The following is a 25,440-nucleotide window of genomic DNA, read 5'->3' as shown; positions in this document are numbered from 1 at the left end:
TGTTTGCTACCCTGGCGGCTGAGAGTTCTGGCAGAACAGATGAAGTTATCTGCCTGACCATTTCAAACACACAGATACATTTTAGAGATGTCTGTCTGGTCATTTTAAACAAAGAGATACATTTTAGAGTTATCTGTCTGGCCACTTCAAACACACAGACACATTATAGAGTTGTTTGTCTGGACATTTCAAACACACAGACACATTATAGAGTTGTTTGTCTGGCTACTTCAAACACACAGACACATTATAGAGTTGTTTGTCTGGCTACTTCAAACACACAGACACATTAAACAGTTATCTCTCTGGCCATTTCCAACACAGAACCATTAATGTTATCTGTCTGGCCATTTCAAATACGCAGATACATTACAGAGTTATCTTTCAGGCCATTTCAATTACCCAAATACATTAGAATTATCTGTCTGGCCACTTCAAACACACAGAGACATTATAGAGTTATCTGTCTGGCCATTTTAAACACATAGATACATTATAGAAACAGTGTATAAGATACAAAAAGAAACCCAAAACCCAAAAACTATAAATGAGGTCAAAGGGAAGAAATACAAATTAGGTCTAAAGAACTACACTAACTGATGCAGGAAGGTGGCAGAATTTTATCCCCAGTGAATTACCAGAAAGTAACTGCCAACACAAAATTCTGTATCCAGAGAAAGTGTCATCACAGAGGGAAGACGATGTGGATTTTTGTCCACATTTTCAAGATTGATTGATTTTTTTTATATGAGTTCGATGTAGCTGTCTTGAGACATGCCAGAAGAGGATATCAGATCCCATTATAGATGGAGTGAGCCATCAGATGGTTGCTGGGAATTGAACTCAAGACTTCTGGAAGAGCAGTTAGTGCTCTTAACTGCTGAGTCATCTCTCTAGCACCTTTGTCCAGATTTTATGTTTAATGTTCAGAAAGGAAGGCTGCGTGCGAGTGTGTGAACAAACTGAATGAACGCCAATGGCACAGCGTGCACTAGTCTCCTGACTGTCTTAGGAGTTAAAAAGTCCTTATGGTGATCTCATGACATTACCTTTTTCAGTGTCTTCAGTAAGGACATCTAAAACCAAGGGACATAGTGTAAAATTAGAAAGATGCTTCAGTGGAGGCACTGTAGGAACCTCTCATCCTGTACCAGTGGGCTGTATAACACATGTTGATAGTTTTATTGTATTTTAGAGGATTGGCCAGAGATTTTTGAAGCTTTTTTATAAAAATTTGTTCTAAGTTTAAACAGTCTCCACAATCACCACAGGTCTCAAAAATAAGTTGAGATTGGACAAAGAGAAACGAAAATGGTCCCAAATTCCCTGGTATCTCCCCAAAGGAAAGCAACATGTCTCAGTTTTATGGTCAAGAAACTAAAGAATAACAATATTTTCCTTCTAAGACAATTCTTTACATAGGTTAAAAAAAAAAAAAAAAAGGAAAACAACCTCATATGGAACAGATAAAACCAACCTACTGTGTGCGTTAATTTGACAAGTGTAGCATGGGCCAAAGGCTGTTGGCTCTCACTCAGGAGTTTGAGTTCTCCTATGAGAAGTTCTAATTGATACTGGCAGGAAAATCTATTCTTGTCCACCAAATAGCAAAGATAAGAGGAGGGACAAATGAATTAGTGAAAGAAAGGTCTAACTTTAAATCCTCAAGTTAAGCCTCTCCATGTGAATGTCAGCTGCACCCACACTTACATCTCAAAGAGCAGCAGCTGTTTCTAGCATGATTGACTTCATACCAGAGATGAGTCACTCACCTGTCACTGAGATGTCAGAGGAGAAATAAGGAAAACTACTCTAGATCCCTGCTGTTGAGAAAAGAGGAGGGGCAGGGTAGGAAGGGAGGGCGCGGTAGCTATGTGATTAAATGTTTTTCAGAAATAAATGAAAATGCCCTAAGGCTTCCTGGAATTCTCTCTTGATGATGAGCGAAATTAAAACAGAAAACCTATGGCCTAAGAAACACCAAAGATAAATTAAGTGTCAGACTAAAAAAAAAAAATTACAAATTTATCGACTGGTTTTTATTTTGAGGCAGGCAGACAGTTCATTAAAAAGTCCTGTCAAAAGACAATTCCTGTAACAAGAGCCGTTAGCTGCAGAGTGATCAATATACATTGGGATATTTGCAACAGATTAAGGGCAAAATGCTAAAATAATCCTCTTTCAAATGTTCAGGGAAAGAGTAGAAGGTCCTCTGTATCATCATAACTTGTGGTTGTTCAAGCCCACACTGGCCGTGGCTGCTCTGTATTGGCAGCTGAGCTTTTGAATAACTTCTGACATGTTTCATATACATTAATTCTTTCTTATTGGCTTGGCAAACTCAGGTATAGAAATCCCGAGGAAACCAATTATGCCACCGAGTTGGAAGCCTGGACAGTGTTCTTGCAAGCATCTTCCAGATTCTGTGGTTGAAGTTTGCAAAAACATGTATCTTAGACACAATTGAAGACATACATTTAAAGGCTCAGTCAAACAGTTGACTGCCAGGAAACACGTATCTGAATATTTCTCTGGAACTGAGAATTCTGTTGAAAAGGAACTGAATGTCTATCAAGAATGTTTATTGTTTTTAACTTAATAAGTTTCAGTGAGACAATGGACAACTTGATCTCATGTCAAATCAAGGGTCAAGATATTTATTTCTTGTGTAAATTGCCTGTGAGGATCACACACCTCTATTTTATTTATTTATTTGTGATGCTCTCAGATGTTACATGCCAAGAGAGCAGACACTGTGTGCTCATTTAGAATGGAGACAAAGAACGAATTCCACCTATCACAAGGGTCTGCTACCTGTTGCAACGTGGGGGCAGTCCAAATTAGGCTTTCACACTGGGGCCATCATCTGCTCCTCATCAAAGAGGAACCGAAGACTGAAGATGCTGGTTCTGATGAGCCATGTTCTCCTTTGAATGATTTATTACAGGTTAGTAAGAACAAGGAGGACTCAGGGCTTCATCTGGAACCTGAGTTTGCTGCTGAGTGAAGACCCCACAAAGCTCTATTTTATATGAACCCTTTAAGGCAACTTGTTCCCTACTGGGCCAGTAAGATGTATTGCCACTGAAGTACCGTGGCTTTCACCAACTGGTGGTTCAAATTTCTTTCTTATATTAAACTTTTTTTTCTTTTCTTTTTTTAATTTGATATTTTCTTTATTTACATTTCAAATGTTATCCCCTTTCCTGATTTCCCCTCCCAAAACTCCCTATCTCCTCCCCCTCCCCCTGCTCACCAACCCACCCACTCCTGCTTCCAGAGGATGGCCTAGTCAGTCATCAATGGGAGGAGAGGCNCTTGGTCCTGTGAAGGTTCTATGTTAAATTTTTTAAATCTCCTTTTACGTTTAACAGATAAGAATAAAAAAAAAAAAAAAAAAAAAAAAAAAAAAAAAAAGCCGGGCGTGGTGGCGCACGCCTTTAATCCCAGCACTTGGGAGGCAGAGGCAGGCAGATTTCTGAGTTCGAGGCCAGCCTGGTCTACAGAGTGAGTTCCAGGACAGCTAGGACTACACAGAGAAACCCTTTTAAAAAAAAAAAAAAAAAAAAAAAAAAAAAAAGAATTTGTTTATCTACAAGGAAGAAAGACATGCAGATAAGTCTAGAGTAAGAGTGTTCTAAAAAGAACTTCCTCCTTATTAGGACCATGAGTGTGGATGCCAGCATGTGCCTATTGCACAGAAATGAAACAGATGAAGGCGGGTGAATTATTATATTCAATAATATTCTAAATTGCACTAAAGAAAGAGGAGGGATGCTATATAGTGGAATTTTTTTTTGCTATAAGCAAATGATTGTGCATCATCAGGTTCTACTTAGAATTTTTTCCTGCCCCCCCCCCCTTTTGAGAAGGAATGTTGTATTCCAGAGCTAACTATGACATTTGGGCATTTTTTCCTATGAAGGATGACGGCTATATAGTCAACTCCAGTTGTTTGTCAAAAACTCAGGATAGTTCATAAATTTCTAGATGTCATAAAACCAGTTTGCCTTACCATCCATCGTTCTTGGTGAACCTGTTTCATAGCTACTATTGATGGATTTTGTTTCCCTGAGATTTTCCTCTTTTTATTTGTTGCTGCCCTGATTAATTTTGGTCATATCTAATATCAAGCTCCAAGGCCCTTCCAGTATCATATTGAAATTTCAAATGCAGTGTTAGTCTTTTTCTGGTCTATATCCACAGTCAGAGGCACACTGCGGTCTACTCCATCATCCTAGCCTTTCCTAATCTATACTTGCTCTCTAGTGTTTCAGTGTCTATCTTCGTATCCCACACTTGATCTTGCCATTTCCCTCCGCTGATTATCCCTGCTACTTGCAGGTCTAGACCTGAAGCGTCCCCCAGAGGTCCACGAATCAACGCTTGGTCCACGGCACAAGTCTTACAAGGAATTCAAGGAACCTTTAAGTAGTGAGGCCTTGCTAGGCATGGCACCTTACGTACCTGTTTCTGATATTGTGTCACAGTGGCAGAAAGCTTTTGTTATCAATGTTTCTTCATTTGCTAAATATCTTACAATATTACCACATGTGATATGTTTTGTTTTGTTTTGTTGGAGACAGGGTCTTATATAAACGGCTTTATGCCTGATTGGTAGCCAAGGATGACCTATGAAACTCCTGATCCTCCTGCTTCCTCCTGCCAAATGCTGGGATTATAGATGTGAGCTACCATGGCTGGCTTCACGTGTGCTTTCTTATTTTATTATCAAAGCAATAGCTCTGAAAACACACTCTTAAGCTCCAAAGAACACACTTCAGCAAATGATTTAGGCTGACACCAAACAAACAGTTTTCAAGGGCTTCCTTCAAATCCGCTTTCAACAAGATGGCCATAAGAACAGCATCATAGACGAAGGAGCAAATTTATCACGGCACTTAGGTAGACTAAGAAATAAAGACAAGAGAATGACTTAGAACTCTGAGAAACACTTTAGATCCTTTCTAAGGACACAAGAAAGAAAGAATAAAAGTGGTTAAATATACAATTGTAGTATAAACTGCTCACTACCCCCAATTACGATTTATTCACTCTTTATTCAATGAGAAAGCATCAATTTTGTTTAGGTTTCTGGTGACTGTAAAACCAAGAAGCTGACCTCCTCCCACCTCTATGAATGAGTCTTAGGCACTCTAAGCCAGTCATGAATATTATGCTTTCTTTCTTGGGATTTGTTTAGGAACTAGAATGTGGCTCCATTATAGCACCACAGCAGACAAATCTATTTTGTGGGTATGTGGTGGTGGCAGGCCATTCTGGAAGGTTTCCATCACTCCTATGAAGGGAATAAAGTGAGGATTTTTTCCATTCTGGTTTTGAATGGTACCAGATAGGAAATAATGCAGGGGGGCTTGGCAGCCATCTCTCACTGGCTTTACAGCCTGAGGACAGCAAGCAACAACAATGAAATTCTAAAAATTCAGATTCTCAATAATATTGCTGAGTCACTAAACTAGCTACCCAACTCTAGAACTGAACACCCATCTCTAGAAGTGGTGAGCTATCCCTAGAAATGGTTACCCATCCTCAGAACTGGCTGCCCACTTGATGTGGTTTGAATGAGAAATGTCTCCTCTAGGTGCATGGATCTGAACACTTCATCCCAGCAGGTAACACTGTTGAGGTAGATTACGGAACTTTTAGGACATGGAGTCTTACTTGTGGAGGTACATCACTGCAGGTGATCTTTCAGGGTGTATAGCTTCACCCCACTTTCTGTTTTCTCCCTGCTTCCTGCCTGTGGGTAGAGATATACTCACCCAGTTTCCTGCTCCAGCAACCTGCTCTCCTATCTCCCTTGCCATTACATACTCTCTCCCACATTTCTCTCTCTCCACAATGGTAAACCAAATTAAACCTTTCTATGAGTTGCCTTTGGTCATGGTGTTTTATCACAACAGAAAAACAACTAATACAGCATCTACTGTATGCCTGGAACTGTCCTTCTACCCCTAGAATTATGACATGACTCAAACAGTAATAATGTCATTTATTAAGTTGGCACTATTTAAGACAATTATTTATTTAGTTTGCTAGAAATGTGGCCTCGCTATATAAGCTAGATGAACCATGAGCTCTCAGTTTTCCAGCCTTCATTTCCCAAGTTAATGGGATTATATATGTATTCAAGCATGCCCAGCGGGTTGAAATTGATTTTCTGTAAAACTGTACTCTGGTAGAGAAATTGCCAAAAGTTAGTAGCCAGTTTAATGTTTGGTTGAATACAGTGAAGAAGTTCTAAGGTGCTTCAAAAGGAACTAACTTAATTTGATTTTATTTATGATGACATAGAACAGTCACATATATGGTAGTATATGTCTATACTCCTAGCATGGGGATGCTGAGGGTGAAGGAACCTGAGTTTACATGCATGTACACGCATGCACAAACACACACACACACACACACACACACACACACACACACACACGGGATAGTGAGCTCAGTCAGTAAAATTCTTGCCTTGCAAACATGAGGACATGAGTTCAATCTTCACAATGTACACATATATGTATGCTTCCACACTCTGATAATCCCAGCGCTGCAGAGGGAAAGACAAGTGGATCCTGGGTCCCTAGCCAGGGAGCCTAGTCACTTGGAAAGTTTCAGGCTCATGTGAGTCCCTACCTCAAACAATAAATGTGGCCACAACCTAAGGAATTATCCACTGGCCTCCACATCATACACACATGTGTACCCACACATGTGTGAATAAACGTACATATAATATCTATGAATTACTTAAAGTAAATTGTGTAACTTTAAAATATGTGTATTGCATTTTGTCTATGGCTAAAATATTTACAATGCTGAACACACACATAGTCAAAAAGCAAAGCAAAACTGAAAGTATTATTAGTTGTAAATAAGGGTTCGTAGAGGTTTAAAACTGGCTATGAGATTCACCATAAGTAAATTTTATTACACCAGAATACAAAGTGGTGACAAACTCAACTTCAGATGCAAAACTCGAAACTTTATGGGTCTGAATATATATATATATATATATATATATATATATATATATATANATATATATATATATATATATATATATATATATATATATATATATACACATTGTTCTGACTACTTAATATTTTTCTTAAATAATAGTCTAATCGGAGTCAAATTTAAAATAGTTGCGTACTTAAATGAGATTGATTCTGAAAAATACAGTGCCCCTCCCCCAATACGCCTTTAAGTCACAAAAAGCCAAAGCTAATCTGCCCTTGAGTGTTCTCAGGTTCAAGACTCCTTAATGTCACTACTCTTGTGGTTTGGAGGCATTACTATATTAAAGGAGTCACAGACCCTATGACCGAGGGGACCACTGGGTGGCCATGCTGTACACAGGGTCAGAATGGCTAACATATTGCTTCCAGGGTTCATCAGCTGCTTAGAAAGTTGTACATTTTAGGACTTCATGGATTGCTGACTCTGTGAATTCTATACATAATATTTTTAGGTCATGAGTGACTGTGGGCAACTCAATTCAAGGAAAGGGAGATTGTGTGGCAATTTCTAAAGTCCTACTAAAATGGCAGGGAGACCTAGAGAGCCCATTTTGTTTTAAGAGAAAGAAAAATATTCAGCAATGAATCAAAATGGCTAGAATGTCCTAGAACTGAGATGCTTTTGGACAACCTGTGAGCATTTGATTTACAGATAGGGTTTTCAACTCAGTGTCCATAGTAGACAACTGATTTCAACAAGCCACAAGTCCAACCTGCTTTGATTTGTTGTTTTGGATTGGACTCAGGGCCTTGTACATGCAGACCACTCTTAGTACCACTGAGCTACACTCCGAGCAGTAATATAATTTTAAAGGACAGTACAAATTAGTTGTTGCTATGGAGGCAAAGAGATTTGCTTTTCTTTTTTTCTTTCTCTCCCCGCCACGGTCCCCCCTCACCGCCTCCCCCTCCCCCCCCCCCCCCCGTTGTTTTTATGGAAGACTTTGTTGGGTCAAGATCAGGGTGATCTTGGTGAAGAGTGTCCTCTGCTGGGCACATTCTGGTATTACAGCATTACAAGATGAAGGTGGTTGATTCAGATAAAAAGGCCCTTGCCCAAGCCATGTATCAGACTGGCTGAAACCAAATGTGTGGCGAGGGCACCGTGCACGCTCATCTTTTCGACAGACACCGTTGGTGGTGAGTACTTGCAGAATATTGCTGTATTTTTACTTTCACCCTAAATGGTGAGTTTTGCACTCAAGGGGAGACTGGAGATGTTGCTCAAGGTACTTACAAAGCCCAGGGGATTTTACTTTTATTGAATGGAAGGCAAATGAGCCAACTGTGTCTAGACATCCCGAATTTCTCAGCTCCATTTACCTTGGGCTTCTCATCGAGGATCTGCTGGCGGATCTCATTGTGTTTCTCCACGAGTTTTTCTTGTCTTTTACTTTGTGCTTCCTCTAACTGTAAGAAAGTTACCAAAAGAAAAGAGTCACTTATGAAAATAAAACAGTAACAACAACAACATACAACTTTTATGCATGTTACAAGAAACAAAACCAAACAACAACAACAACAAACCCAAAGGTTTTCAGATCTATGTTAGCAATTATTGAGCATTCTGGGCCAAAATTGGCCTTTGAACCTAGGTGATGGGAACACAGGACAGGGTGGGGTGGTGAATGGTGGATATACATTTTTGAAAATCTTTGAAAATTTCTATAACACAAATTTAAAGAAGCTTAAGGACTAATCTGGATGTGGACATAATCTTAACAGTGAAGGGATCTTTTGGGTACTGTCTTTTGTGTCATTTTTTTGGGGGGGAGGGTACCAACTTAGGCAGTGATTCTGCCCTACAGATTTTTATAGATATTTTATTTAGCTCTTTTATAATATGGTTGGCAACAGCCAGAATAAGTGCACCCTTATAGAGTATTACAAAACAGTTGGATGCTGGTGGCAACTAGGTACAAGGAGGCAACACTCTCCTCCTAGAAGTTCACAGTGAGGTTGGCAACTGTTTGTGTGGCGTTTGCAAAGGTGTGAGTGTGTGGGAGCAGACATACCCTCTTGATGTACTGCACCACCTCCTGGATGTATGATCGGATCATCTCTGTCTTCTCCCTAAATGGAAATAAGCCACAGATCATTATACCAATCCACCTGGAACTCTAGATGCCTATGCTTTTACTGTCTTTGTATAGCTGTTGAAAGAAAGGTCAAGCCTGTGTGTGTGTGTGTGTGTGTGTGTGTTTCGGGGTAACAATGACCATGTGTCTCCTCAAGCACAGGCCCTGTTTTTATTAGATGCTCCCAAGGTTGTCTAACAACTTGAGAAATGAGTATCTAGTCATTTCCCCAAAGAGATCACTTTACTTTCTTTCTCAAAGGCCCAGAGTGCCACTGTTTGAGAGCTCACTGAAAAAGCCATAAAGAAGACTGTGCTGGTTTGAGCGAGAGTGGCCAGCTAGAGTTCATAAGTTTGAATGCTTAGTAACCAGGGAGTGGAATTTAGGATTAGGATTAGGAGGTGTGGTCTCATTGGAGGAAGGCTGTCACTGGGGTAGGCTTTGAGGTTTCAGAAGCCCAAGTTTGCCCCACCCCTTAATCAGGATATAGCTTTCAGCTACTGTGCCAGCAACTTGAGCGCCTCATGCTCCCTCCCGCCTTGGTGATAATGGACTAACCCTATGAAACCATAAGCAAACCCACAGTGACATTCTTCCTTTTCTCTGACTTGCTTTGGTCATGGTGTCTCTGCACAGGAAGGGAACAGGGACTAAGGCAGGAGTCATGTAAAAGAGTAATTCAAGGAGAGACTTTACGAAGGGCCATTGGTTAAGACACTGGTTCTCTCACAGGGAGCACCTGCTCCTCTCACAGGGAGCACCTGCTCCTCCTTCCAGATAGGGAGGACTACTTTCCACTCACTCTTCCATCTGGCTTTTGTCTTTGGACTTGGCTTCTGTTATCTTCTCTTGCCTCTTCTTATCCATTTTCTTCTTTAATTCCTTCTTCTCTCTAAATTTACAATGGGGGGAAAATCAGACCAATTGAATAGCAAGCATCCCTTGAAGCATTCATGTATATTCAGGCTGAATGTGAGGGGATGGAGGCTTACTTCTCGCAGATTTCCTTCAGCTTCTTTAACTGATTGTTCTGACACTCTTCTGCAACATCTGTCAACTTCTGAATAAGCTGGGGGAAGAAAATGCCAGTTTGATGTTTTCTGTGATCACAGGCACAGGCCCCTGCCCTTCCCACCCCAAACACCAGCAAGTGTACTTAAGACAACCTGCAGTAGGGCTGAGCTGTTGTTAGAATCACAAAAACCTGACTTTGGCAACGAAAGCATGATTTTTAAGGTATCACATGATCTGTTTTTTGTTTTTGTTTTTTTAAGATGAACTCCCTCTGATTTTCTCTCTTAATTGAATGGCTGTCATTCTCGTTCCTGAAGCTTGGCTCAGTCAGTACAAACACAGCTAGGAGTGTGGACCTGGGTTCTTACCTCTACTCTGTAACACAATAAAAGTATTTGGGGGCTGGGGATATAGATTAGTGGCAATAAGCTTGGAAGGTATGAATTGGGCTAAGATCCACCTTTTCTGAACCAGTATTTTCTTGATTATAAGTCATACTGTGGCTACCTTTTCCTCTAGTAGGTAGTGTGAAGCTTAAATAAAATAATAAGTAAATTAGAGTCAGCTGTGCAGAATTCTGTGTTTCTGAGTAGGTTTTTGCGGCTGTTGTTGACTTGCTTTGAGATTAACATCAGTTACCCAACTCAGAAAATGATGTAATGTCCTGGTGAGGTAGCTTCAGTTGACACAGAGAGCATCAGGAATGCTTTCCTATGCTGCTCTTAAAACCTGGGTGCTGAGCATGTAATAACCGTATCATGTGATGCATATTTTCTTCTTGAATCAAGATTCACGACAGCAGCTACTGTATCTTTGGGTCATCTGCACTCCTATGGTTCCCACATTCAGTACACGCCTAATGAATGTCAACTACTTGAGAGTAAAATTTCATGCTGATCAACTGTGGCCTCCCTTTCCCCAGCCTGGAACCTGCTTGCTCAAGGGTGGAGCTACCTGCTCATTCGTCCTGCCACGCCTACTGCTGAACCCTGTCGCTTTGCTGCTTGGAAGAGGCACACACGTGTTCGTCCTGCTACTGGACCCTGAGTTACTTGGCGGGAAATCGGGTTCCCTCCCCCTTCCTTTATAACTGAGTGTCTGGAAATAGTAAAATTGAGCTTTGATCAGAATGTTGTCTTAGCTCCATTCATTCTTCCGCCCCGTCTAGATTCCTCTCTTTTTAGCTCGAACTGCCATTCTCAGTTGAACCGTTCGTGTTGTGGACTGCGGGCAGGCCACAACAATCAACCCTCACTCTCTATTCCACACCGAAAGTCTGTGGAACCCCAGGTGGCTGGAGCAACAGACCTCAGCCCTTCCACTGGAACATAAAACATATGGCCTGAACTTTCCTTGAGAGGCCTCACTAGTATTTTCAAAGTGTCGAATTTCTTCCTCCAAATATACAGAACAAGATGAGCCTACTAGTCTAATATAAGTAATATCTCTTATAGTAACAAGGCAGCCATCCCTTAAGATCCACGGAAGATTAGTTCTAGAACCCCTATTGTGCACCCAAATCCATGAATGCCTTATGCTAAATGGTATAGCACCTGGCATAATGTTCGCATACACTCCTGTGTACTGTAAACCATTCTCATACTCTTTATAATAGCTAAAACATTCTAAATGCTGACAAATAAATTCAGGCAGGTTCTACAATCTGGGCTCTTCACCTCTGTCTGCTGCTGCTCTTCCCTGTGCTTCAGAAGTTACTTTCAAATCCCTTCAAGGGGCTGGGGAGATGGCTCTAGAGGTAGAGCCCTTGCTTCGCTAGCATAGGGACCTGGGTTCTCATCTCCAGCACCCACGTAAAAAGCAGGCCTGGTCATTCCTGTGTGTAACCCCAGTGTTGATGTCAGAGGCTTAGAGAGATCCATGTTCACTTATGATAAACAGGAAAGTCCCAGCATCTGAATGGAAATAGCTATCAAGGAGAGCATGGGCCACAGAATGCCCGTGTCATCATTCAGGAGAGATGGCCTCAGCACAGCTGCTGTAGTTGAGGAAATCACACTGTGAGCAGTGCCAGGAATCAAACTATCCAACAATGCTGTTGTCCCTGTCCCCAAGGACTCACAGAAGGCTTTTACTCTGACCCAGGCTATCACCTCACCTCTGCGTTCCTTCCCCCCCAGAGGACCTGTCTCCTGTTTCATTTATCCCACATGCATCACAGAAATTATTCAGAGATTCCCCACTTTGCTCTATCAGATTCACTTGGGAAGACTTCTTAAGGACACAGATTGCAAGGCCTTGTTCCAAGACCTATGAACTGGTGAATGAGTATTTCCATAACCTTGTCCAGGAATGTGGATGCTTACGTGGTCCCTGGGGTACTTTGATCCTGTTACTCATGTGTCCTCTGATGACCAGCTTCAGTGTGATAAGGACACACATTAGAAACGAAAACTCTCAGGCCTTCTCCTAGACCAAGAATTCAGAATTTGTAATCCTAGAATCAAGATTCCTAGGACAAAATGTGCGCCTTGGAATTTGAAGAACCCTGTCTGGATTATTGAGGAAGATGCTGACACCATTAACGAAGCCATTTCAGTTTGTGTGGTCTATGTCTCAGAATCTTTGGAACTTTGTATTCTCTTCACTACTCCCAACGGAGTGCCCTCATCTCTGTAACCAGAATGGTTTAGACAGCTTGGGAAGCACACACACAATTCCCGACAGACCATATACCATATTGTAGGTCCTTCATTTGGCTGGTTTGCTTTTCCCCACTAAATTAAGTTTCTTTACTTCTCTTCATGTCTTTTCTACTTCTGGAGGGATCAGAAAAAAATTCCCTATTTTTCTCAGAAATGCCTGGTTTTATGGGATAAACTCCCTCTGTAAAAAACCTCATCTTTCTCTCTCCTCCCAGAACCATGCCCTCTTGTCTTTGCCTAGTAAGCCTAACTGTGGATGTTCCTCACTTCCCTACCTCAGCATCTGCATAAGTGAGCAGAGGCTTCCTCTGTTCCCAGAGACAGGACTTTTCCTTTGATCAGGCATCTTTATTCAACTCAAGGGCATGCAAGGCTTTCCCCTACCTTCTTGGGTAGTTTCATCATCCACTGAATCACAGACATCTGTACATTTTTCTACACAGCACGGCTTTCTGGTAACAAGAACCCTGGTGCACATACCTACAAGCTGCAGTCTATCTTGCAAGCATTTCTTCCCTGTCTGCAGCCTCATGTCAACTTTTCTACTGCAGCCCAGAGATTTTCCCTTCTTATATGTCTCCAAGACTTAGCTGGCCCTATCCCCAGATATATTTCAATTTGCAGATTCTCTTTTAACATTGGCATTCATCATATTGTAATAAACAAGGCAATAGTTTGCTTCCAGAACTGTGTGCATACACCTGTGTGCACACTTTCCCTTCACACTATTCCATCCTTTCAGTGACTCCTTTGTGAACAGGACATAGGACAAATAAAAATTACTTCCGTGATTGTAGGCTCCCTTGAATTGTGCCATTGTACCTCAACAACTCTTATCTGAAATCTGTATAATTAAGATGCTTGTATCTGTTTGTATCCAGGTAGCAGGATGAGCACCAACACAGTCTGTTAGTAGTGTCTGTTAAGTAGATGATATATATGCATACACAGTGGGTCTCTTTCCTACCTCACCAAGAGAAGGCATGGGCCCATCTGGGCTTTCCCACATAGCACTGTTTCTCTGGGAAGAGCTTGTTCTGTTTTCTGGTTCACATTTGGCTCCCATGGAAACTGTTGTATTCTTCACCCCCCATTCTCTGGCCAAAGTCATTGATCCAGGAAATCACTGTTCTAATCATAGCTTGCCTTCTGGCCATGTGTGACTGCTCTAAGGTAACAAGGCTGGCCAATCATGAACCTAGTAAAGTTCTTCCCTAAAACTCACCTACAGGTCAAGAAAGAAAGAAATGAAAACCTTGTCTTGTCCCCGTTTGAATAAGGATAACACTAAAATTAGAGGGGAGCAAAAGGAGGAACAGTGGTAATAATTACATGAGGGCTACAGGAAGTGTCTGGATAGGCTTCCTGAATAAGCTGTTTCTGGATCCATCTCTGTTAATTTTCTTCTTTACATTTCCACAACTTTTTTTTTAAAGAATAATGATTCTATCCTGTTTATTTTTTTTCCTAGTATATACTATTGTTCAAGTTAGTCCAGTGTAAGTTTCTAACTCTTGTAATCTAAAGAAACTTTACAAAACAAAAGAAAACAAAAAGTAAACAAACAACAACAAACAAACAAACAAAAAAAAACTCCAAACCAAAACCAAACCAAACCAAAACAAACCAAAACAAAACAAAACAAAAACAGCCAACCAACCACATGAAAAAAACCCCAAACTAAAAATGTCTCCATTGTTCCCTCAATAAGGTGAAGAAACTTGGGTTTTGGTTCAAAGTTTTCACTCTATGAGATATAAACACAGGATCTAGAAGAGTGGTTTTCGTAGTGATGGAAACACTTTAACAAACCTAAGAGAAGAGGAGATTAGCTTTTGGAGTTAAGTGTTAGCTCCAAGCTTCTCCAGGGACAAACAAAGTAACAATGGAACAGAGATATAGAGTTCCTAGGAAATGAACCAAGAGTCCATATGGTAATCTGGAATTCTACATAAAATGTTTAATTTTAACTGTTATAATTTAGTTTTCCTCTAACAGACACATCGTCTTTACTTCGCTTACTATTTATGGCAATCCCCTAGATAAATGTCCAAACAATTTAAAAAAATCAAAACCCAAAAAGCAAACCAAACACATAAAAAAAAAAAAAAAAAGAAAGAAAACAAAACTAAAGCCCCAGAGACTAGAATTTCACGCTTGTTTTTAACTGTGAACTAAATTTCTATTGGCTTAGTCACTGGAAGAAAGAATTTTTTTTCCCACAGATAAGTACAATTCCCCGTTGCTAAGTCAAAGAGGATAAAAGATGTGTGGATAGAAATTTGCAGTCTTTTCTGAGCAGGATGACTTTGGGAGGTAGATGCCCAGTGTTAAATAGGCTCCCACACAGTTCCCCCTCCTTTGTTGCTCCCATTAGTTCCTGGTGAGTGTCAAAGTCCCTCTAGTGATGTTTTCCTGCGAACTGCTCAACTTCTCAGTTATGTAGTGATGCAAAGAGCAAACACAACACTGAGAGTTTAAAGACAAGGTAGATGTTTACTCTGGGGAGTCTGGACCACTGAAGTCGGAAAATCTTCATTCCTGAATCCAGCAACTCCTTGCTGGGCATCTATGGTATTGTGAGACCCCGACTTAAAGTGTTTCTCCCAGAAAGGTAAAGCCCCTGGATGTTCCCCAAGCTTGTTTTCCCTGATCTCTAAAAATACAGCTGGAAAGAAGCTCTTTGTTCTCTAGAGCCAGCAAAAAAGCCTTTTTGTTTCTGTGCCTTACAGCCAGAGATGCGATGATTGTGGGGAGACCTAGCCAGGCGCTTGCTTGGCTCCCTGTGACAAGGACACCTGTTAGAGAAGCCTGTAGCCAAACTCCTCCCAACTCCTCCCAACTCTCCTCCCAACTCCTCCCAACTTCTCCCAATTCCTCAGCTAGCTGTTAAAAGCCCCCTACTGTTACCTGCCTCCCCTGCAGGGGAGTTCTTCCTCAGCTAGCTCACAATAAAGTCTCTTGCAGTTCGCATCAGTTGTGGTTTTCTCTCCAGTTATTGGGGTGCCGGCCAGCTCATCTCGGGACTTGAGCAGAAGTCTCCCCAGTTTCGGGGTCTTACAGTATCACAGACAGTCTGACTGTGAGCATTGGAGAGCCCTGTTCACAGTGAGCTGACTTTCTCCATTAATTTGTCAGAGACTAAAGTTTTGGCTGAAAAGATTGCCATCTTGCTTACTCTCTAAAACAATCTTTCACTCCCAGGCAACCATTATTCATTTTTATTTTCCACAATTAAAGAGAATTGATACCTACTCACTTGACCCTACATGTTTTGGTGCTATATGTTTACTGGAGAGCTCAGGATCAGGACCAGGAACTCATACATGACAAGAAAGTACTCTACCACTGAACTAGACAGAAATATTTGTACTTACATATTTACATGATTCATAGATGAAATTTCCTTTATTCCAGAAAGAAAGAAAGAAACTTGAAAGTCTGACCAGCGTCCCTATTCATTGTAAATAATTGCATCTAACTTATTCACTCTGGGTTTGTACCACGATAAGTGCCACCTTTAGTTATGGGGAGATGGGACTGGAATAGCAGATATGCTTCCTTAAAGGACATGTTTGCTACCCTTTCATGAGGCTATAACTTACAGTACTTGAACAGCTTTTGACAAATTGGTAAGTCTGATGCAGGAGCTGTAGCCTATTTTGTAGACTAAGTGACACATGATGAGTTGTGCCACTGCAGCTCTTTAGGCCTTCTGATTCTAAAAGCCACAGAGGCCACTTCAGAATAAACGAAATAAATACTAATTGCTTGAAATAACTATCATTGCAAATAGGGGTTTTCAGCTAGTTAGAAATGCAGACCTGACTCGAGGAGATAACATTTGTCTTGCTTGTAACTTGCTTATAAATCATGGGCTCTATGGTCCATTTGGATGGAAGGCCCAGAAGAGCTGCCTGTGAAGATACGTATCATGTCCATCTTTTCTTTCTTCTCTAAATATAAAATATATCATTTTCTAGATGAAGTGCAGTCATTCTTGCAATTCAAGGTGTTCAAACTAAAGATCAGTCATGTGGATTTTATTTTAGAATTTTTCTTACACAAGAATATCTTCCTCCTAAACTCCTTTATGCTGACACAAACAAAGTTATTCTCTGACTTGCCTTGGGTTTTGCTGTTCATTTATGTTTTCTTTAATTTTTACTAAATAACCATCAGCACCACTAAATCAAATCAAGACGATGCATATTGTATATGAGAGAGAGAGAGAGAGAGAGAGAGAGAGAGAGAGAGAGAGAGAAAGAGAGGGAGAGAGAGACAGACGAGGGTTTAAAAATCTGTTGCTTTAAACTAGACATTCTAATTATTACTTTAAATCTCTGGGAGGTGAGTCATCCTATATTCTATAATATGAGACTAACGTCCTAGTGAAAGGAGACTTTCTAAGAATTCCTGTATAAACATCTTGTTTTAGAAATAGGGATACAGGGAAGAGAGGCCCCTTGGTCTTGCAAACTTTATATGCCCCAGTACAGGGGAACGCCAGGGCCAATAAGTGGGAGTGGGCAGGTAGTGGAGCAGGGTAGGGGGAGGGTATAGGGGACTTTCGGGATAGCATTTGAAATGTAAATGAAGAAAATATCTAATAAAAAATGGAAAAAAAAGAAAGAAAGAGGGATACAGATACCAAAAAGGTGAAATAGTTTTATCAAAAGGTACATATGTGAGAACACAAGCCACTGTGCCTTCCCTCAATCCTGTGCTGATTATCTGTGGTAAAGAACTCTTACCAGATTCAAGCCACTTGGTTAAGTTTCCATGAATTTTCCTATTAAATCTCACATTTGAACTATAAGTGATGCCCACAGATTGTTTTTTTTTTCTTCTAAAATTAGCTCTGAATCTATGCCTTTCCCTGCACTCCCACTTTGCATTGTGATTGAGCTGCTCAAAACGAAGAGTCTAGTTCTCGAACTTTTGACAAGTCCTATGACTTGACTTAAACAACATAATAAAAAAGAAGAACTCTTGAGAGAGTTCCTATAAAGGTTAGGAACTAGTAAGGGACCAGTGGGGATGAGAAGATCTTCCAAGGAAGGACAAATAGTGCAGTGTTATAAAGAGATAAAGGGAACCTGGATAGGAGGATTACATGGGGGAGGAAGATGAAAGGGTAGGGTAGAGGAGGGAATGTGGGGAGAGACAGCTAACAATAAAAACCTTTTGAAAAATCATAAGGATACCTATTACTGTAGAAGCTTCTGAAAATACATAATACATGAACACAGATACCACACACACACACACACACACACACACACACACACACACACACACACACGCACGAGTAAGGTCACATTGCCAAAGATATAACTTACTTATATCATTGAACATGGAGAAACAGAGATTCCAGATTTGAGACTTCATCCCTATTGATTAGCATTCACATTACTGGAAGGCATTTTGCACCGTATCAGAAGAGAAAATGAATTATCAACATTACCCAGCTACAAAACCTGTGACCTACAACAGAGACTTTCATACAAGATATACATCTGCAATAGTGACATAATTCTTATAGTAGTAGTCAACCATTTTTTTAAAAAAAAATAGTTTTAATGCCTACTATATGAGATGGAAGTCATACCTGGCACTTATAAACTGTCCAATACCCTGAAGTTAGATAAGTTATATGCCCTGGGTGAAAATCTACTACTATTACTCTGCTAAAAGAATATAGAAAAAAAGTCATGTAATTCTATATACTCATAGATCAGAAAAACACTTAATCCTCAACATTGCATTAATTCTCTCCTTGCATGCAGTAGTTGGTAATTAACACAGAGACCCACAACTGGACAATGTGCAGACACTGACAGCCTTTGGATGACTCAGATTCTACATAGCATGTCTTTATCAAATCCCTCCCCTTAAGACTCATGGATCTATGAGAAAGAGGAGGTAGGAAGATTTTAAGAGCCAACGGTGGTAGCTGACTCCAAGAAACAGTGTCCTCTTGATATAAAATGACAAATGCATGTAAGATGAACTCAGAGACTGACAGCATGCACAAGCTGTATATAGGTTCAAACCAGACAAAATCCCTGCACTGAAAGAGGGAAGTAGATGCAAAGCCACGCCCTACCCAGGGAGTCTTTTGTAGTTGGAAACTGCTGCGAAAGGGAAGGGAATGGTCCATGTCTACAAGTAGTTGGAGCAGATAAAATAGACTCCATTTTCTTGTGTGTGCACTTTTTGTTTTGTCTTGGTCTATTTTTGTCTTATTGGGGTTTTTTATTGGTTTGTTTAGATTTTTGCTTTTTTGGAGTTTGTGGGGTTGTGAGTGTGTGTATGTGTGTGTGTGTGTGTGTGTGTGTGTGTGTGTGTGAAAGAAAGTTGGGTGGATAGGGAGATAGGGATAATCTGGAACGAGTTAAATGAGGGAAACAAAATGATTTAAATATGTTGCATAAAAATGTTTAAATAGAAAGATATTTTTAATTAATATGTTGTATATATACATATATATGTACATATATACATATATATATATATACACACATATATATACATATGTATACACACACACACACACACACATACACATATGAGCTAATTCAATTAGGAGGTCAGGACCTGGCTATAACACCACTCCTCGGAAGGCAGCTTCACTACCATCCAGAAACTGCCCCACTTGGGAATCCATCCCATATACAACCACCAAATCCAGACACTATTGCATATGCCAGAGAGATTTTGCTGACAGGACCCTGCATAGCTCTCTCTTGTGAGGCAATGCCAATGCCTGACAAATACAGAAGTGGATGCTCACAGTCATCTATTGGATGGAACACAGTGCCCCTAATGAAGGAGCTAGAGAAAGTATCCAAGGAGCTAAAGGGGTCTGCAACCCTATAGGAGGAACAACAATATGAACTAACCAATACCCCCCACCCCCCAGAGCTGTGTCTCTGGTTGCATATGTTGCAGAGAATGGCCTAGTTGGCCATCAATGGAAGGAAGGGGCCCTTGGTATTGTGGAGATCATATGCCCCAGTACAGGGGAATGCCAGGGCCAGGAAGAGGGAGTGGGTGGGTTGGGGAGCAGGGAGGGGGGAGGATATAGGGGGCTTTGGGGATAGCATTTGAAATGTAAATGAAGAAAATGTCTAATAAAAAATGATATACCTTTCCTTCCCAAATTCCCTGCCTCCTTGCATATTCCCTTGGGGCCTTCAGGAGATCCATCCAGGTCTGCATATACTTTCTGAGCCCTGGCAATCCAGTCAGGTCTGTGTACAGTTTCTGAGCCCTGGCACAGGAAGATTTGGGTGCTTGCCAGAGCCTAAGCAGGTTATTAAACTTCCTGGTACTTCAGGCTTCCTTCCTCATGGGATTCCCTCCACCAGTGTGGTTGCCCTTAGCCATGGATTTGTGGTTGACCTCCATGCCAGCTGATTTCAAATGACCCAGCCTTTTATCTTTATACTTCCCATTTTCATCCTCCATGTTAAGGATTTACAGTTTTCTTGCCCCCAAAGTTTCCCTTTGAGCATAGAGTAAAGTGTCTCTGAGTTTCCACTCATGCCCATTCTTAAATTCTTTTATTACTGAGATTGGGAACCCCAATGAGGAATCCTAATTTCTCTAGCATCATAAGGTGGCTCCAGCAAGACTTCCCAAAGCATGCACTTCTTGTTTTTTATTCTTTCATGGCCAGAGGAAAACATGCCATTACTGTAGCTCTAGATGGCATCAGTACGTACATACTCCTCACTTGGACAGTTTCTTCCAGTGTCAAACTTCACTCTCAAAAGCAAAGTAGGAATAGATAGAAACAGGCAGTTTGTAGAAAAGAGTAATATGAATGGCTAGTATCCACCCAGAAATAGGCCATCTATGCTCATAAGTAAGGTTACATATTCTGAAATAAACATTACTTCCCACTATTTGCACTGGCAAGGAAAAAAAGAAACACCAAACAAAGCAAAGATAAACTCTTTTATAGCAAAGGTATGGAAATCAGACCACACTGGTGATGGGGTATATTGGTACCCCATCTTTCTAGACAGTGATCTGTTACCATATTTAGCACAATGACCTTGTGATGGTTTGTATATGCTTGGCTTAAGTCATGTCACATTAGGAGGTGTGGCCTTGTTGGAGTAGGTGTGTCACTGTGAGCGTGGGCTTTAATAACCTCGTCCTAGCTGCCTGGAAGCCAGTCTTCTAGAAACCTTCAGATGAAGATATAGCACTCTCAGCTCCTCCTGTACCATGTCTGCTTGGGTGCTGCCATGCTCCCACCTTGATGATAATGGACTGAACCTCTGAACCTCTAAGCCAGCCCCAATTAAATGCTATCCTTGTAAGAGTTGTCTTGGTCATAGTGTCTGCAGTACAGCAGTAAAACCCTAAGACAGACCTCCACAGCACTGGTTTAATGACATAAAGAAAAATGAAAGGAAAACAAAAGCAACTCAAAGTATATTAATTATACCTTGGATATATTAATCTGTTATACTGTGAAATAATTCATAATCAATGAACATTAAAAATATGATATAAAATATCACTTATGGCCACGTGCTAAATAAAAGGAGCAAGTTGCAGCCTATGGATTTATATCTCCTCTGTGTGTGTGTGTGTGTGTGTGACCAACTCCATTAGGGAACGATAGAAAAACTGACAAATAATGCATGTTCACAATTCCTTCATTTATTGTTCTGCTATTAAAAGCCTTTACTTATTTGTCATTTCTGGTTAAAAAAAATTGTAGCATTTTAGGGAACGATAGATGATTTCATTTTTGAGAATAAAAAATGATTCTGTACTAAAGTCAGAACATGAGAGAAAAACAGATAACAGGACCCCAGCAAACCATGGTGAACGCCCACCCTGTAATTACTTCTGGCGTGTGTATCTCAGGCAGGGCCACAGAGGGAGGAGACTCGAGAGTGTCACAGCAAGCTGGAGCACAGAGTCAGCACAAATTGTCAAAAGGAAGACCGTGAGTTCTCTCCAGTTGCACCAGGAGCTCGATCATGACAACACATTTGAGTTTGAAGTACTTCCTAGGCAGTTCATATATCACACAAAATAAAGATGTTTACTTGTAAACAGTATTCTATGCATAGTTCTCTTATTCTTCCCTGCAGTCTAATGGACTGATAATTACTCGTTTCTTCAATGAACAGATAAGAATTCTAAATTCAGTGGCCACATAGCTACTCACTGGGCAGCAATGTCCCGTGAGGGGGTATTTGATTCTAACCCCTGTATCATCATCATAGCCTATGAGGTGTTCTACTCATAGGTGGTGACAACCACCACTCAGAGCTCTGGATTAAAAATGCATCTTTTGGTCCTTTGGGGTTGACAGGTTATTAGAGGATTCAGGGCTGTGCGTGCTTATGTTGATTTGTCTTAGAATAGCTGCTCATATGACCGACATGAGGACGTGTACAAAGTTAAGGGGAAATGAAGAAGAAATGGATAGGCAGAGCATATGTGAGAGGCTGGAGTTTATGGGTCAGTGCTAGCCTAGTATTAGCGAGGCTCAGATTCAATTCCCAGCACTGAAAGAAAAAGAAAAAAAAAAAAAAAAGGAAAGAATGGAAAGTGGAGGCCAAGCATTCTGACTGTGAATGTGATGCAGGCTTTACTATTGACGGTTACTGGGGATAATAATGTGGAACTCCTATCAAGCGTTATCACTTATTAGTGACTTTTAAACATAAAACCTCACCAGTGATGTGGTGCACAACTTTAAGCCTAGTACCCACAATTTTAAGAAGCAGGTGACTCTTTGTGAGTTGGAGACCAGCCTAGTCTACATAGAAAATTCTAGACCACTCAGATCTATAGAACCATAATTTAGTTCTCAGTTCGCACAACAGGTGGCTCGTAAGTGCCAGTAACTTCAGCTCCAAGAGATAGGATGCCCTCTTTGGGTCTCCATGGACACACACACACATGGTATAACATCACAGAGACACACAAATGCAATAAAAATAAGTTTTTCAAGTTAAGATCTTATCCGAGTGGCATAAAGAAAACACAAGGGTTTTTCCCATGGCCTGGGTGCATAAGACATTATCAGGGGGAGCTTCAGTTCCTTTCTAGGAGCCAGGGTCCTTTTGGTAGTGTAAATACTAAGGCCATTCATGAGGCTCACAAACTTGAATGGGTGGTGGTGGGGTTCCATCTCTGTTTTCACACATCCATACTAAAGCACTGTGAATACAGCCAGGCAGCCCCAGCAGGGATATACTCAGCCATGACAGACAGATGCTAGCCAGCCAGCGCACTGAACAAGTTGTGAAGGGCACAGTGTTTCCCATTTTAATTAAAGCGAACATTTGGCTGATTCTAAAATGTACTGATTTTGAACCCAGACAGGTGTTTATCATGCCTCTTCAACTTGAGTGTATGCAGTGTCACCCAGGACTCAGCTGAAACACAGAACATGAGATAGCAGACCTGGGATGAACCTGCAATCTGTCTGTTGAATGAACAGGTTCAAAACCACTGAAACTACTATCTATGCAAATTGTGTTATTACATATCTCCTGTGTTAATAGGAACAATGGCTTCAATGGCAGTTAATAGTTTCCAGATTTGGTAAACTGTTGCCACATCTTTGCTTTTCTGTCAGCTTACTGATGCCTTTATGACTGATTTCATATTAAAATTGGTATGACTGTTAAAATTCCATGTCACGTCCTTCTCAAGTGATTTTACTTATTTTGTCTTTGGCACCTATCAGAATATTGGGTTGAAGTTACATTTTTCAGTGGATATTTGGTTAGGAGTTTGTTGATGTCAGGGCTTCTTAGTCTCTGAAATGCAGAAACTGTAACCCATGCACTTCTCACCCTAAAGCCGTCTTAGGAAATGAAATAACTTCTCTTTAAATTTCCCATCACCCCTGTACCCAGGGCCTGCTGACTTCTAAGTGGCACTTGGCATTTGTCTAATCTAGCCTGGGTAGCCCGCTCATCATCCAGACACACCACCAAAGATAAAACTGTCACTTTCAGTCAGCTTTCTAGCAAGAATGTCTCCAGCAAACCAATCTCCAGTTATTACATTTGGAATTGGAAAGTCTGGTATTCGTGTTGGAAGCAGAGTGAAGGAGTGTGAACTGCAGAAGTCAAATGGCCTTGAAATAAGCTGTGAGCTCTCAGCGTTCTTAACAAAAGTCTTCCTAAGTGGTTTATCTGAGCTCCAAGCTCACAAACACTGCTGTGATCCAGGGAACATTTTGAGAAGGTTGGTTAACATTTGATCTGTAACCTGGGGTGTGTTGATCTGGACACATATTTATGTTGTATGATAACTTAGGGCTACAGAGTGTGTGTTTCCTTTCTTCAGTTGAAGGGAGAGGACACACATTCTAGCATTTCACCTCTGCCAGGGCTTTGATATCTCCCACACCACAGTAAGTGGGATTCAGCCTCTTTCCACGTTCTTCAGTGTGGCCCTTCCCTGTAGTGTCTCCTTCATCCCATTTGCAGCTGAAGTTCACCTCCTTTCCCAGGACACATACAGACAAGAGGGCTTCCTCGGCTGCTAAGGCTTACTTCCCAGGCACTCTCTGATTTCTTTCTTTTTTTTTTTTTCCTTTTTTCTTCTTTCTTTCTTTCTTTCTTTCTTTCTTTCTTTCTTTCTTTCTTTCTACTTTTTTTTGAGAATCACTGATGAATACCAGCTTCCCTCTTTATTTGACTATATCACTTTCTCATAGCCATGACCCTGTTCTTGGTGAATGGAGTCTTGGCCAACTCACTATGGATGGATTGTCTGGACTTCTTAGTAGTATTCATAATGTTAGTTAACTTGAGTCCTCTGTTGACGAACCCAGGATTTCACAGTATCTGGGGCCAGCCTTGGTCTCACCTGAGCCTGGGACCATCCCTTCCTGGAAAACCAGTTCTCACTATGGAGTCAAGGGATTTTCAGAAAGATCTTTGTGGATGTTATTCCATGTCAGCTACTTGTTCAAAAACAGGTCTTCCCTCAGCCTGACACCCTTATATGGTATCTACCTAGCTCTGAGGACAACCTACACAAGACAGTCCCTCCAAATCATAGATCTGTATCCTCTACATTAAATCCCATCTGCCTTACACAATATTGATGGAACCACTCTGTTAGTCTTACAAGATCCAGCCTAGACACTTTGTGTGTCACTCCTTTTGTCTAGAAACCTTCTTCCATGTGTGTGCCTGGACCAGGCCTTTAGCTCAGGACTCAAATGTTGCCTTATCAATTCATCTGTCAGTCCTTCCTGCCAAGTTTCTTTAAAGTTTTGGGATAGAGTCTCAAACATCTATTTCCTAATAGTGATATTATTTTTCTCATGATCCCTCTCACTACTTAATATATTAAATTTTCTGCCAACTCATGCTGCTTATGGTCCATTCCGCCCCCTGCCCTTTTAAAAGGTTAGCTCCAGAAGGGCAAGAATTGTTTCGAGTTTTGTCCAACATTTGTTTGAAATGGACAAAGTAGTTTTTTCCTTTTGGGATGATAAAAGTTACAGTGTTGATTATGGTGATGGCTGTTCTTAATTGTGAGCATGCTGATATTTTACATTTTATGTGATATGTGAAACAAGTGAGAGAGAGAGAGAGAGAGAGAGAGAGAGAGAGAGAGAGAGAGAGAGAGAGAGAGAGA

The 25,440-nt window shown here is 40.8% G+C and overlaps 1 protein-coding gene across 2 annotated transcripts in view; it reads right to left on the bottom strand.

Moving 5' to 3' along the window:
• Positions 1–25,440, bottom strand: part of Plcb1 (phospholipase C beta 1) — a 673,173-nt gene that overhangs the window by 76,931 nt on the left and 570,802 nt on the right. For both annotated transcript variants that reach the window (XM_021181191.2, XM_029472272.1), the window contains exons 28-31: positions 10,111–10,187; positions 9,921–10,010; positions 9,056–9,113; positions 8,364–8,450 (exon numbers count right to left, since the gene is read on the bottom strand). In XM_021181191.2, coding sequence (XP_021036850.1) covers positions 8,364–8,450; positions 9,056–9,113; positions 9,921–10,010; positions 10,111–10,187 — 312 coding nt within the window. The remainder of the gene's footprint in view (positions 1–8,363; positions 8,451–9,055; positions 9,114–9,920; positions 10,011–10,110; positions 10,188–25,440) is intronic.

This window comes from Mus caroli, chromosome 2, assembly GCF_900094665.2.
Source record: "Mus caroli chromosome 2, CAROLI_EIJ_v1.1, whole genome shotgun sequence".
Taxonomy (NCBI): Eukaryota; Metazoa; Chordata; class Mammalia; order Rodentia; family Muridae; genus Mus; species Mus caroli.
The sequence above is the reverse complement of the archived record's forward strand: the minus strand, read 5'-3'. Positions and strand labels throughout refer to the sequence as shown.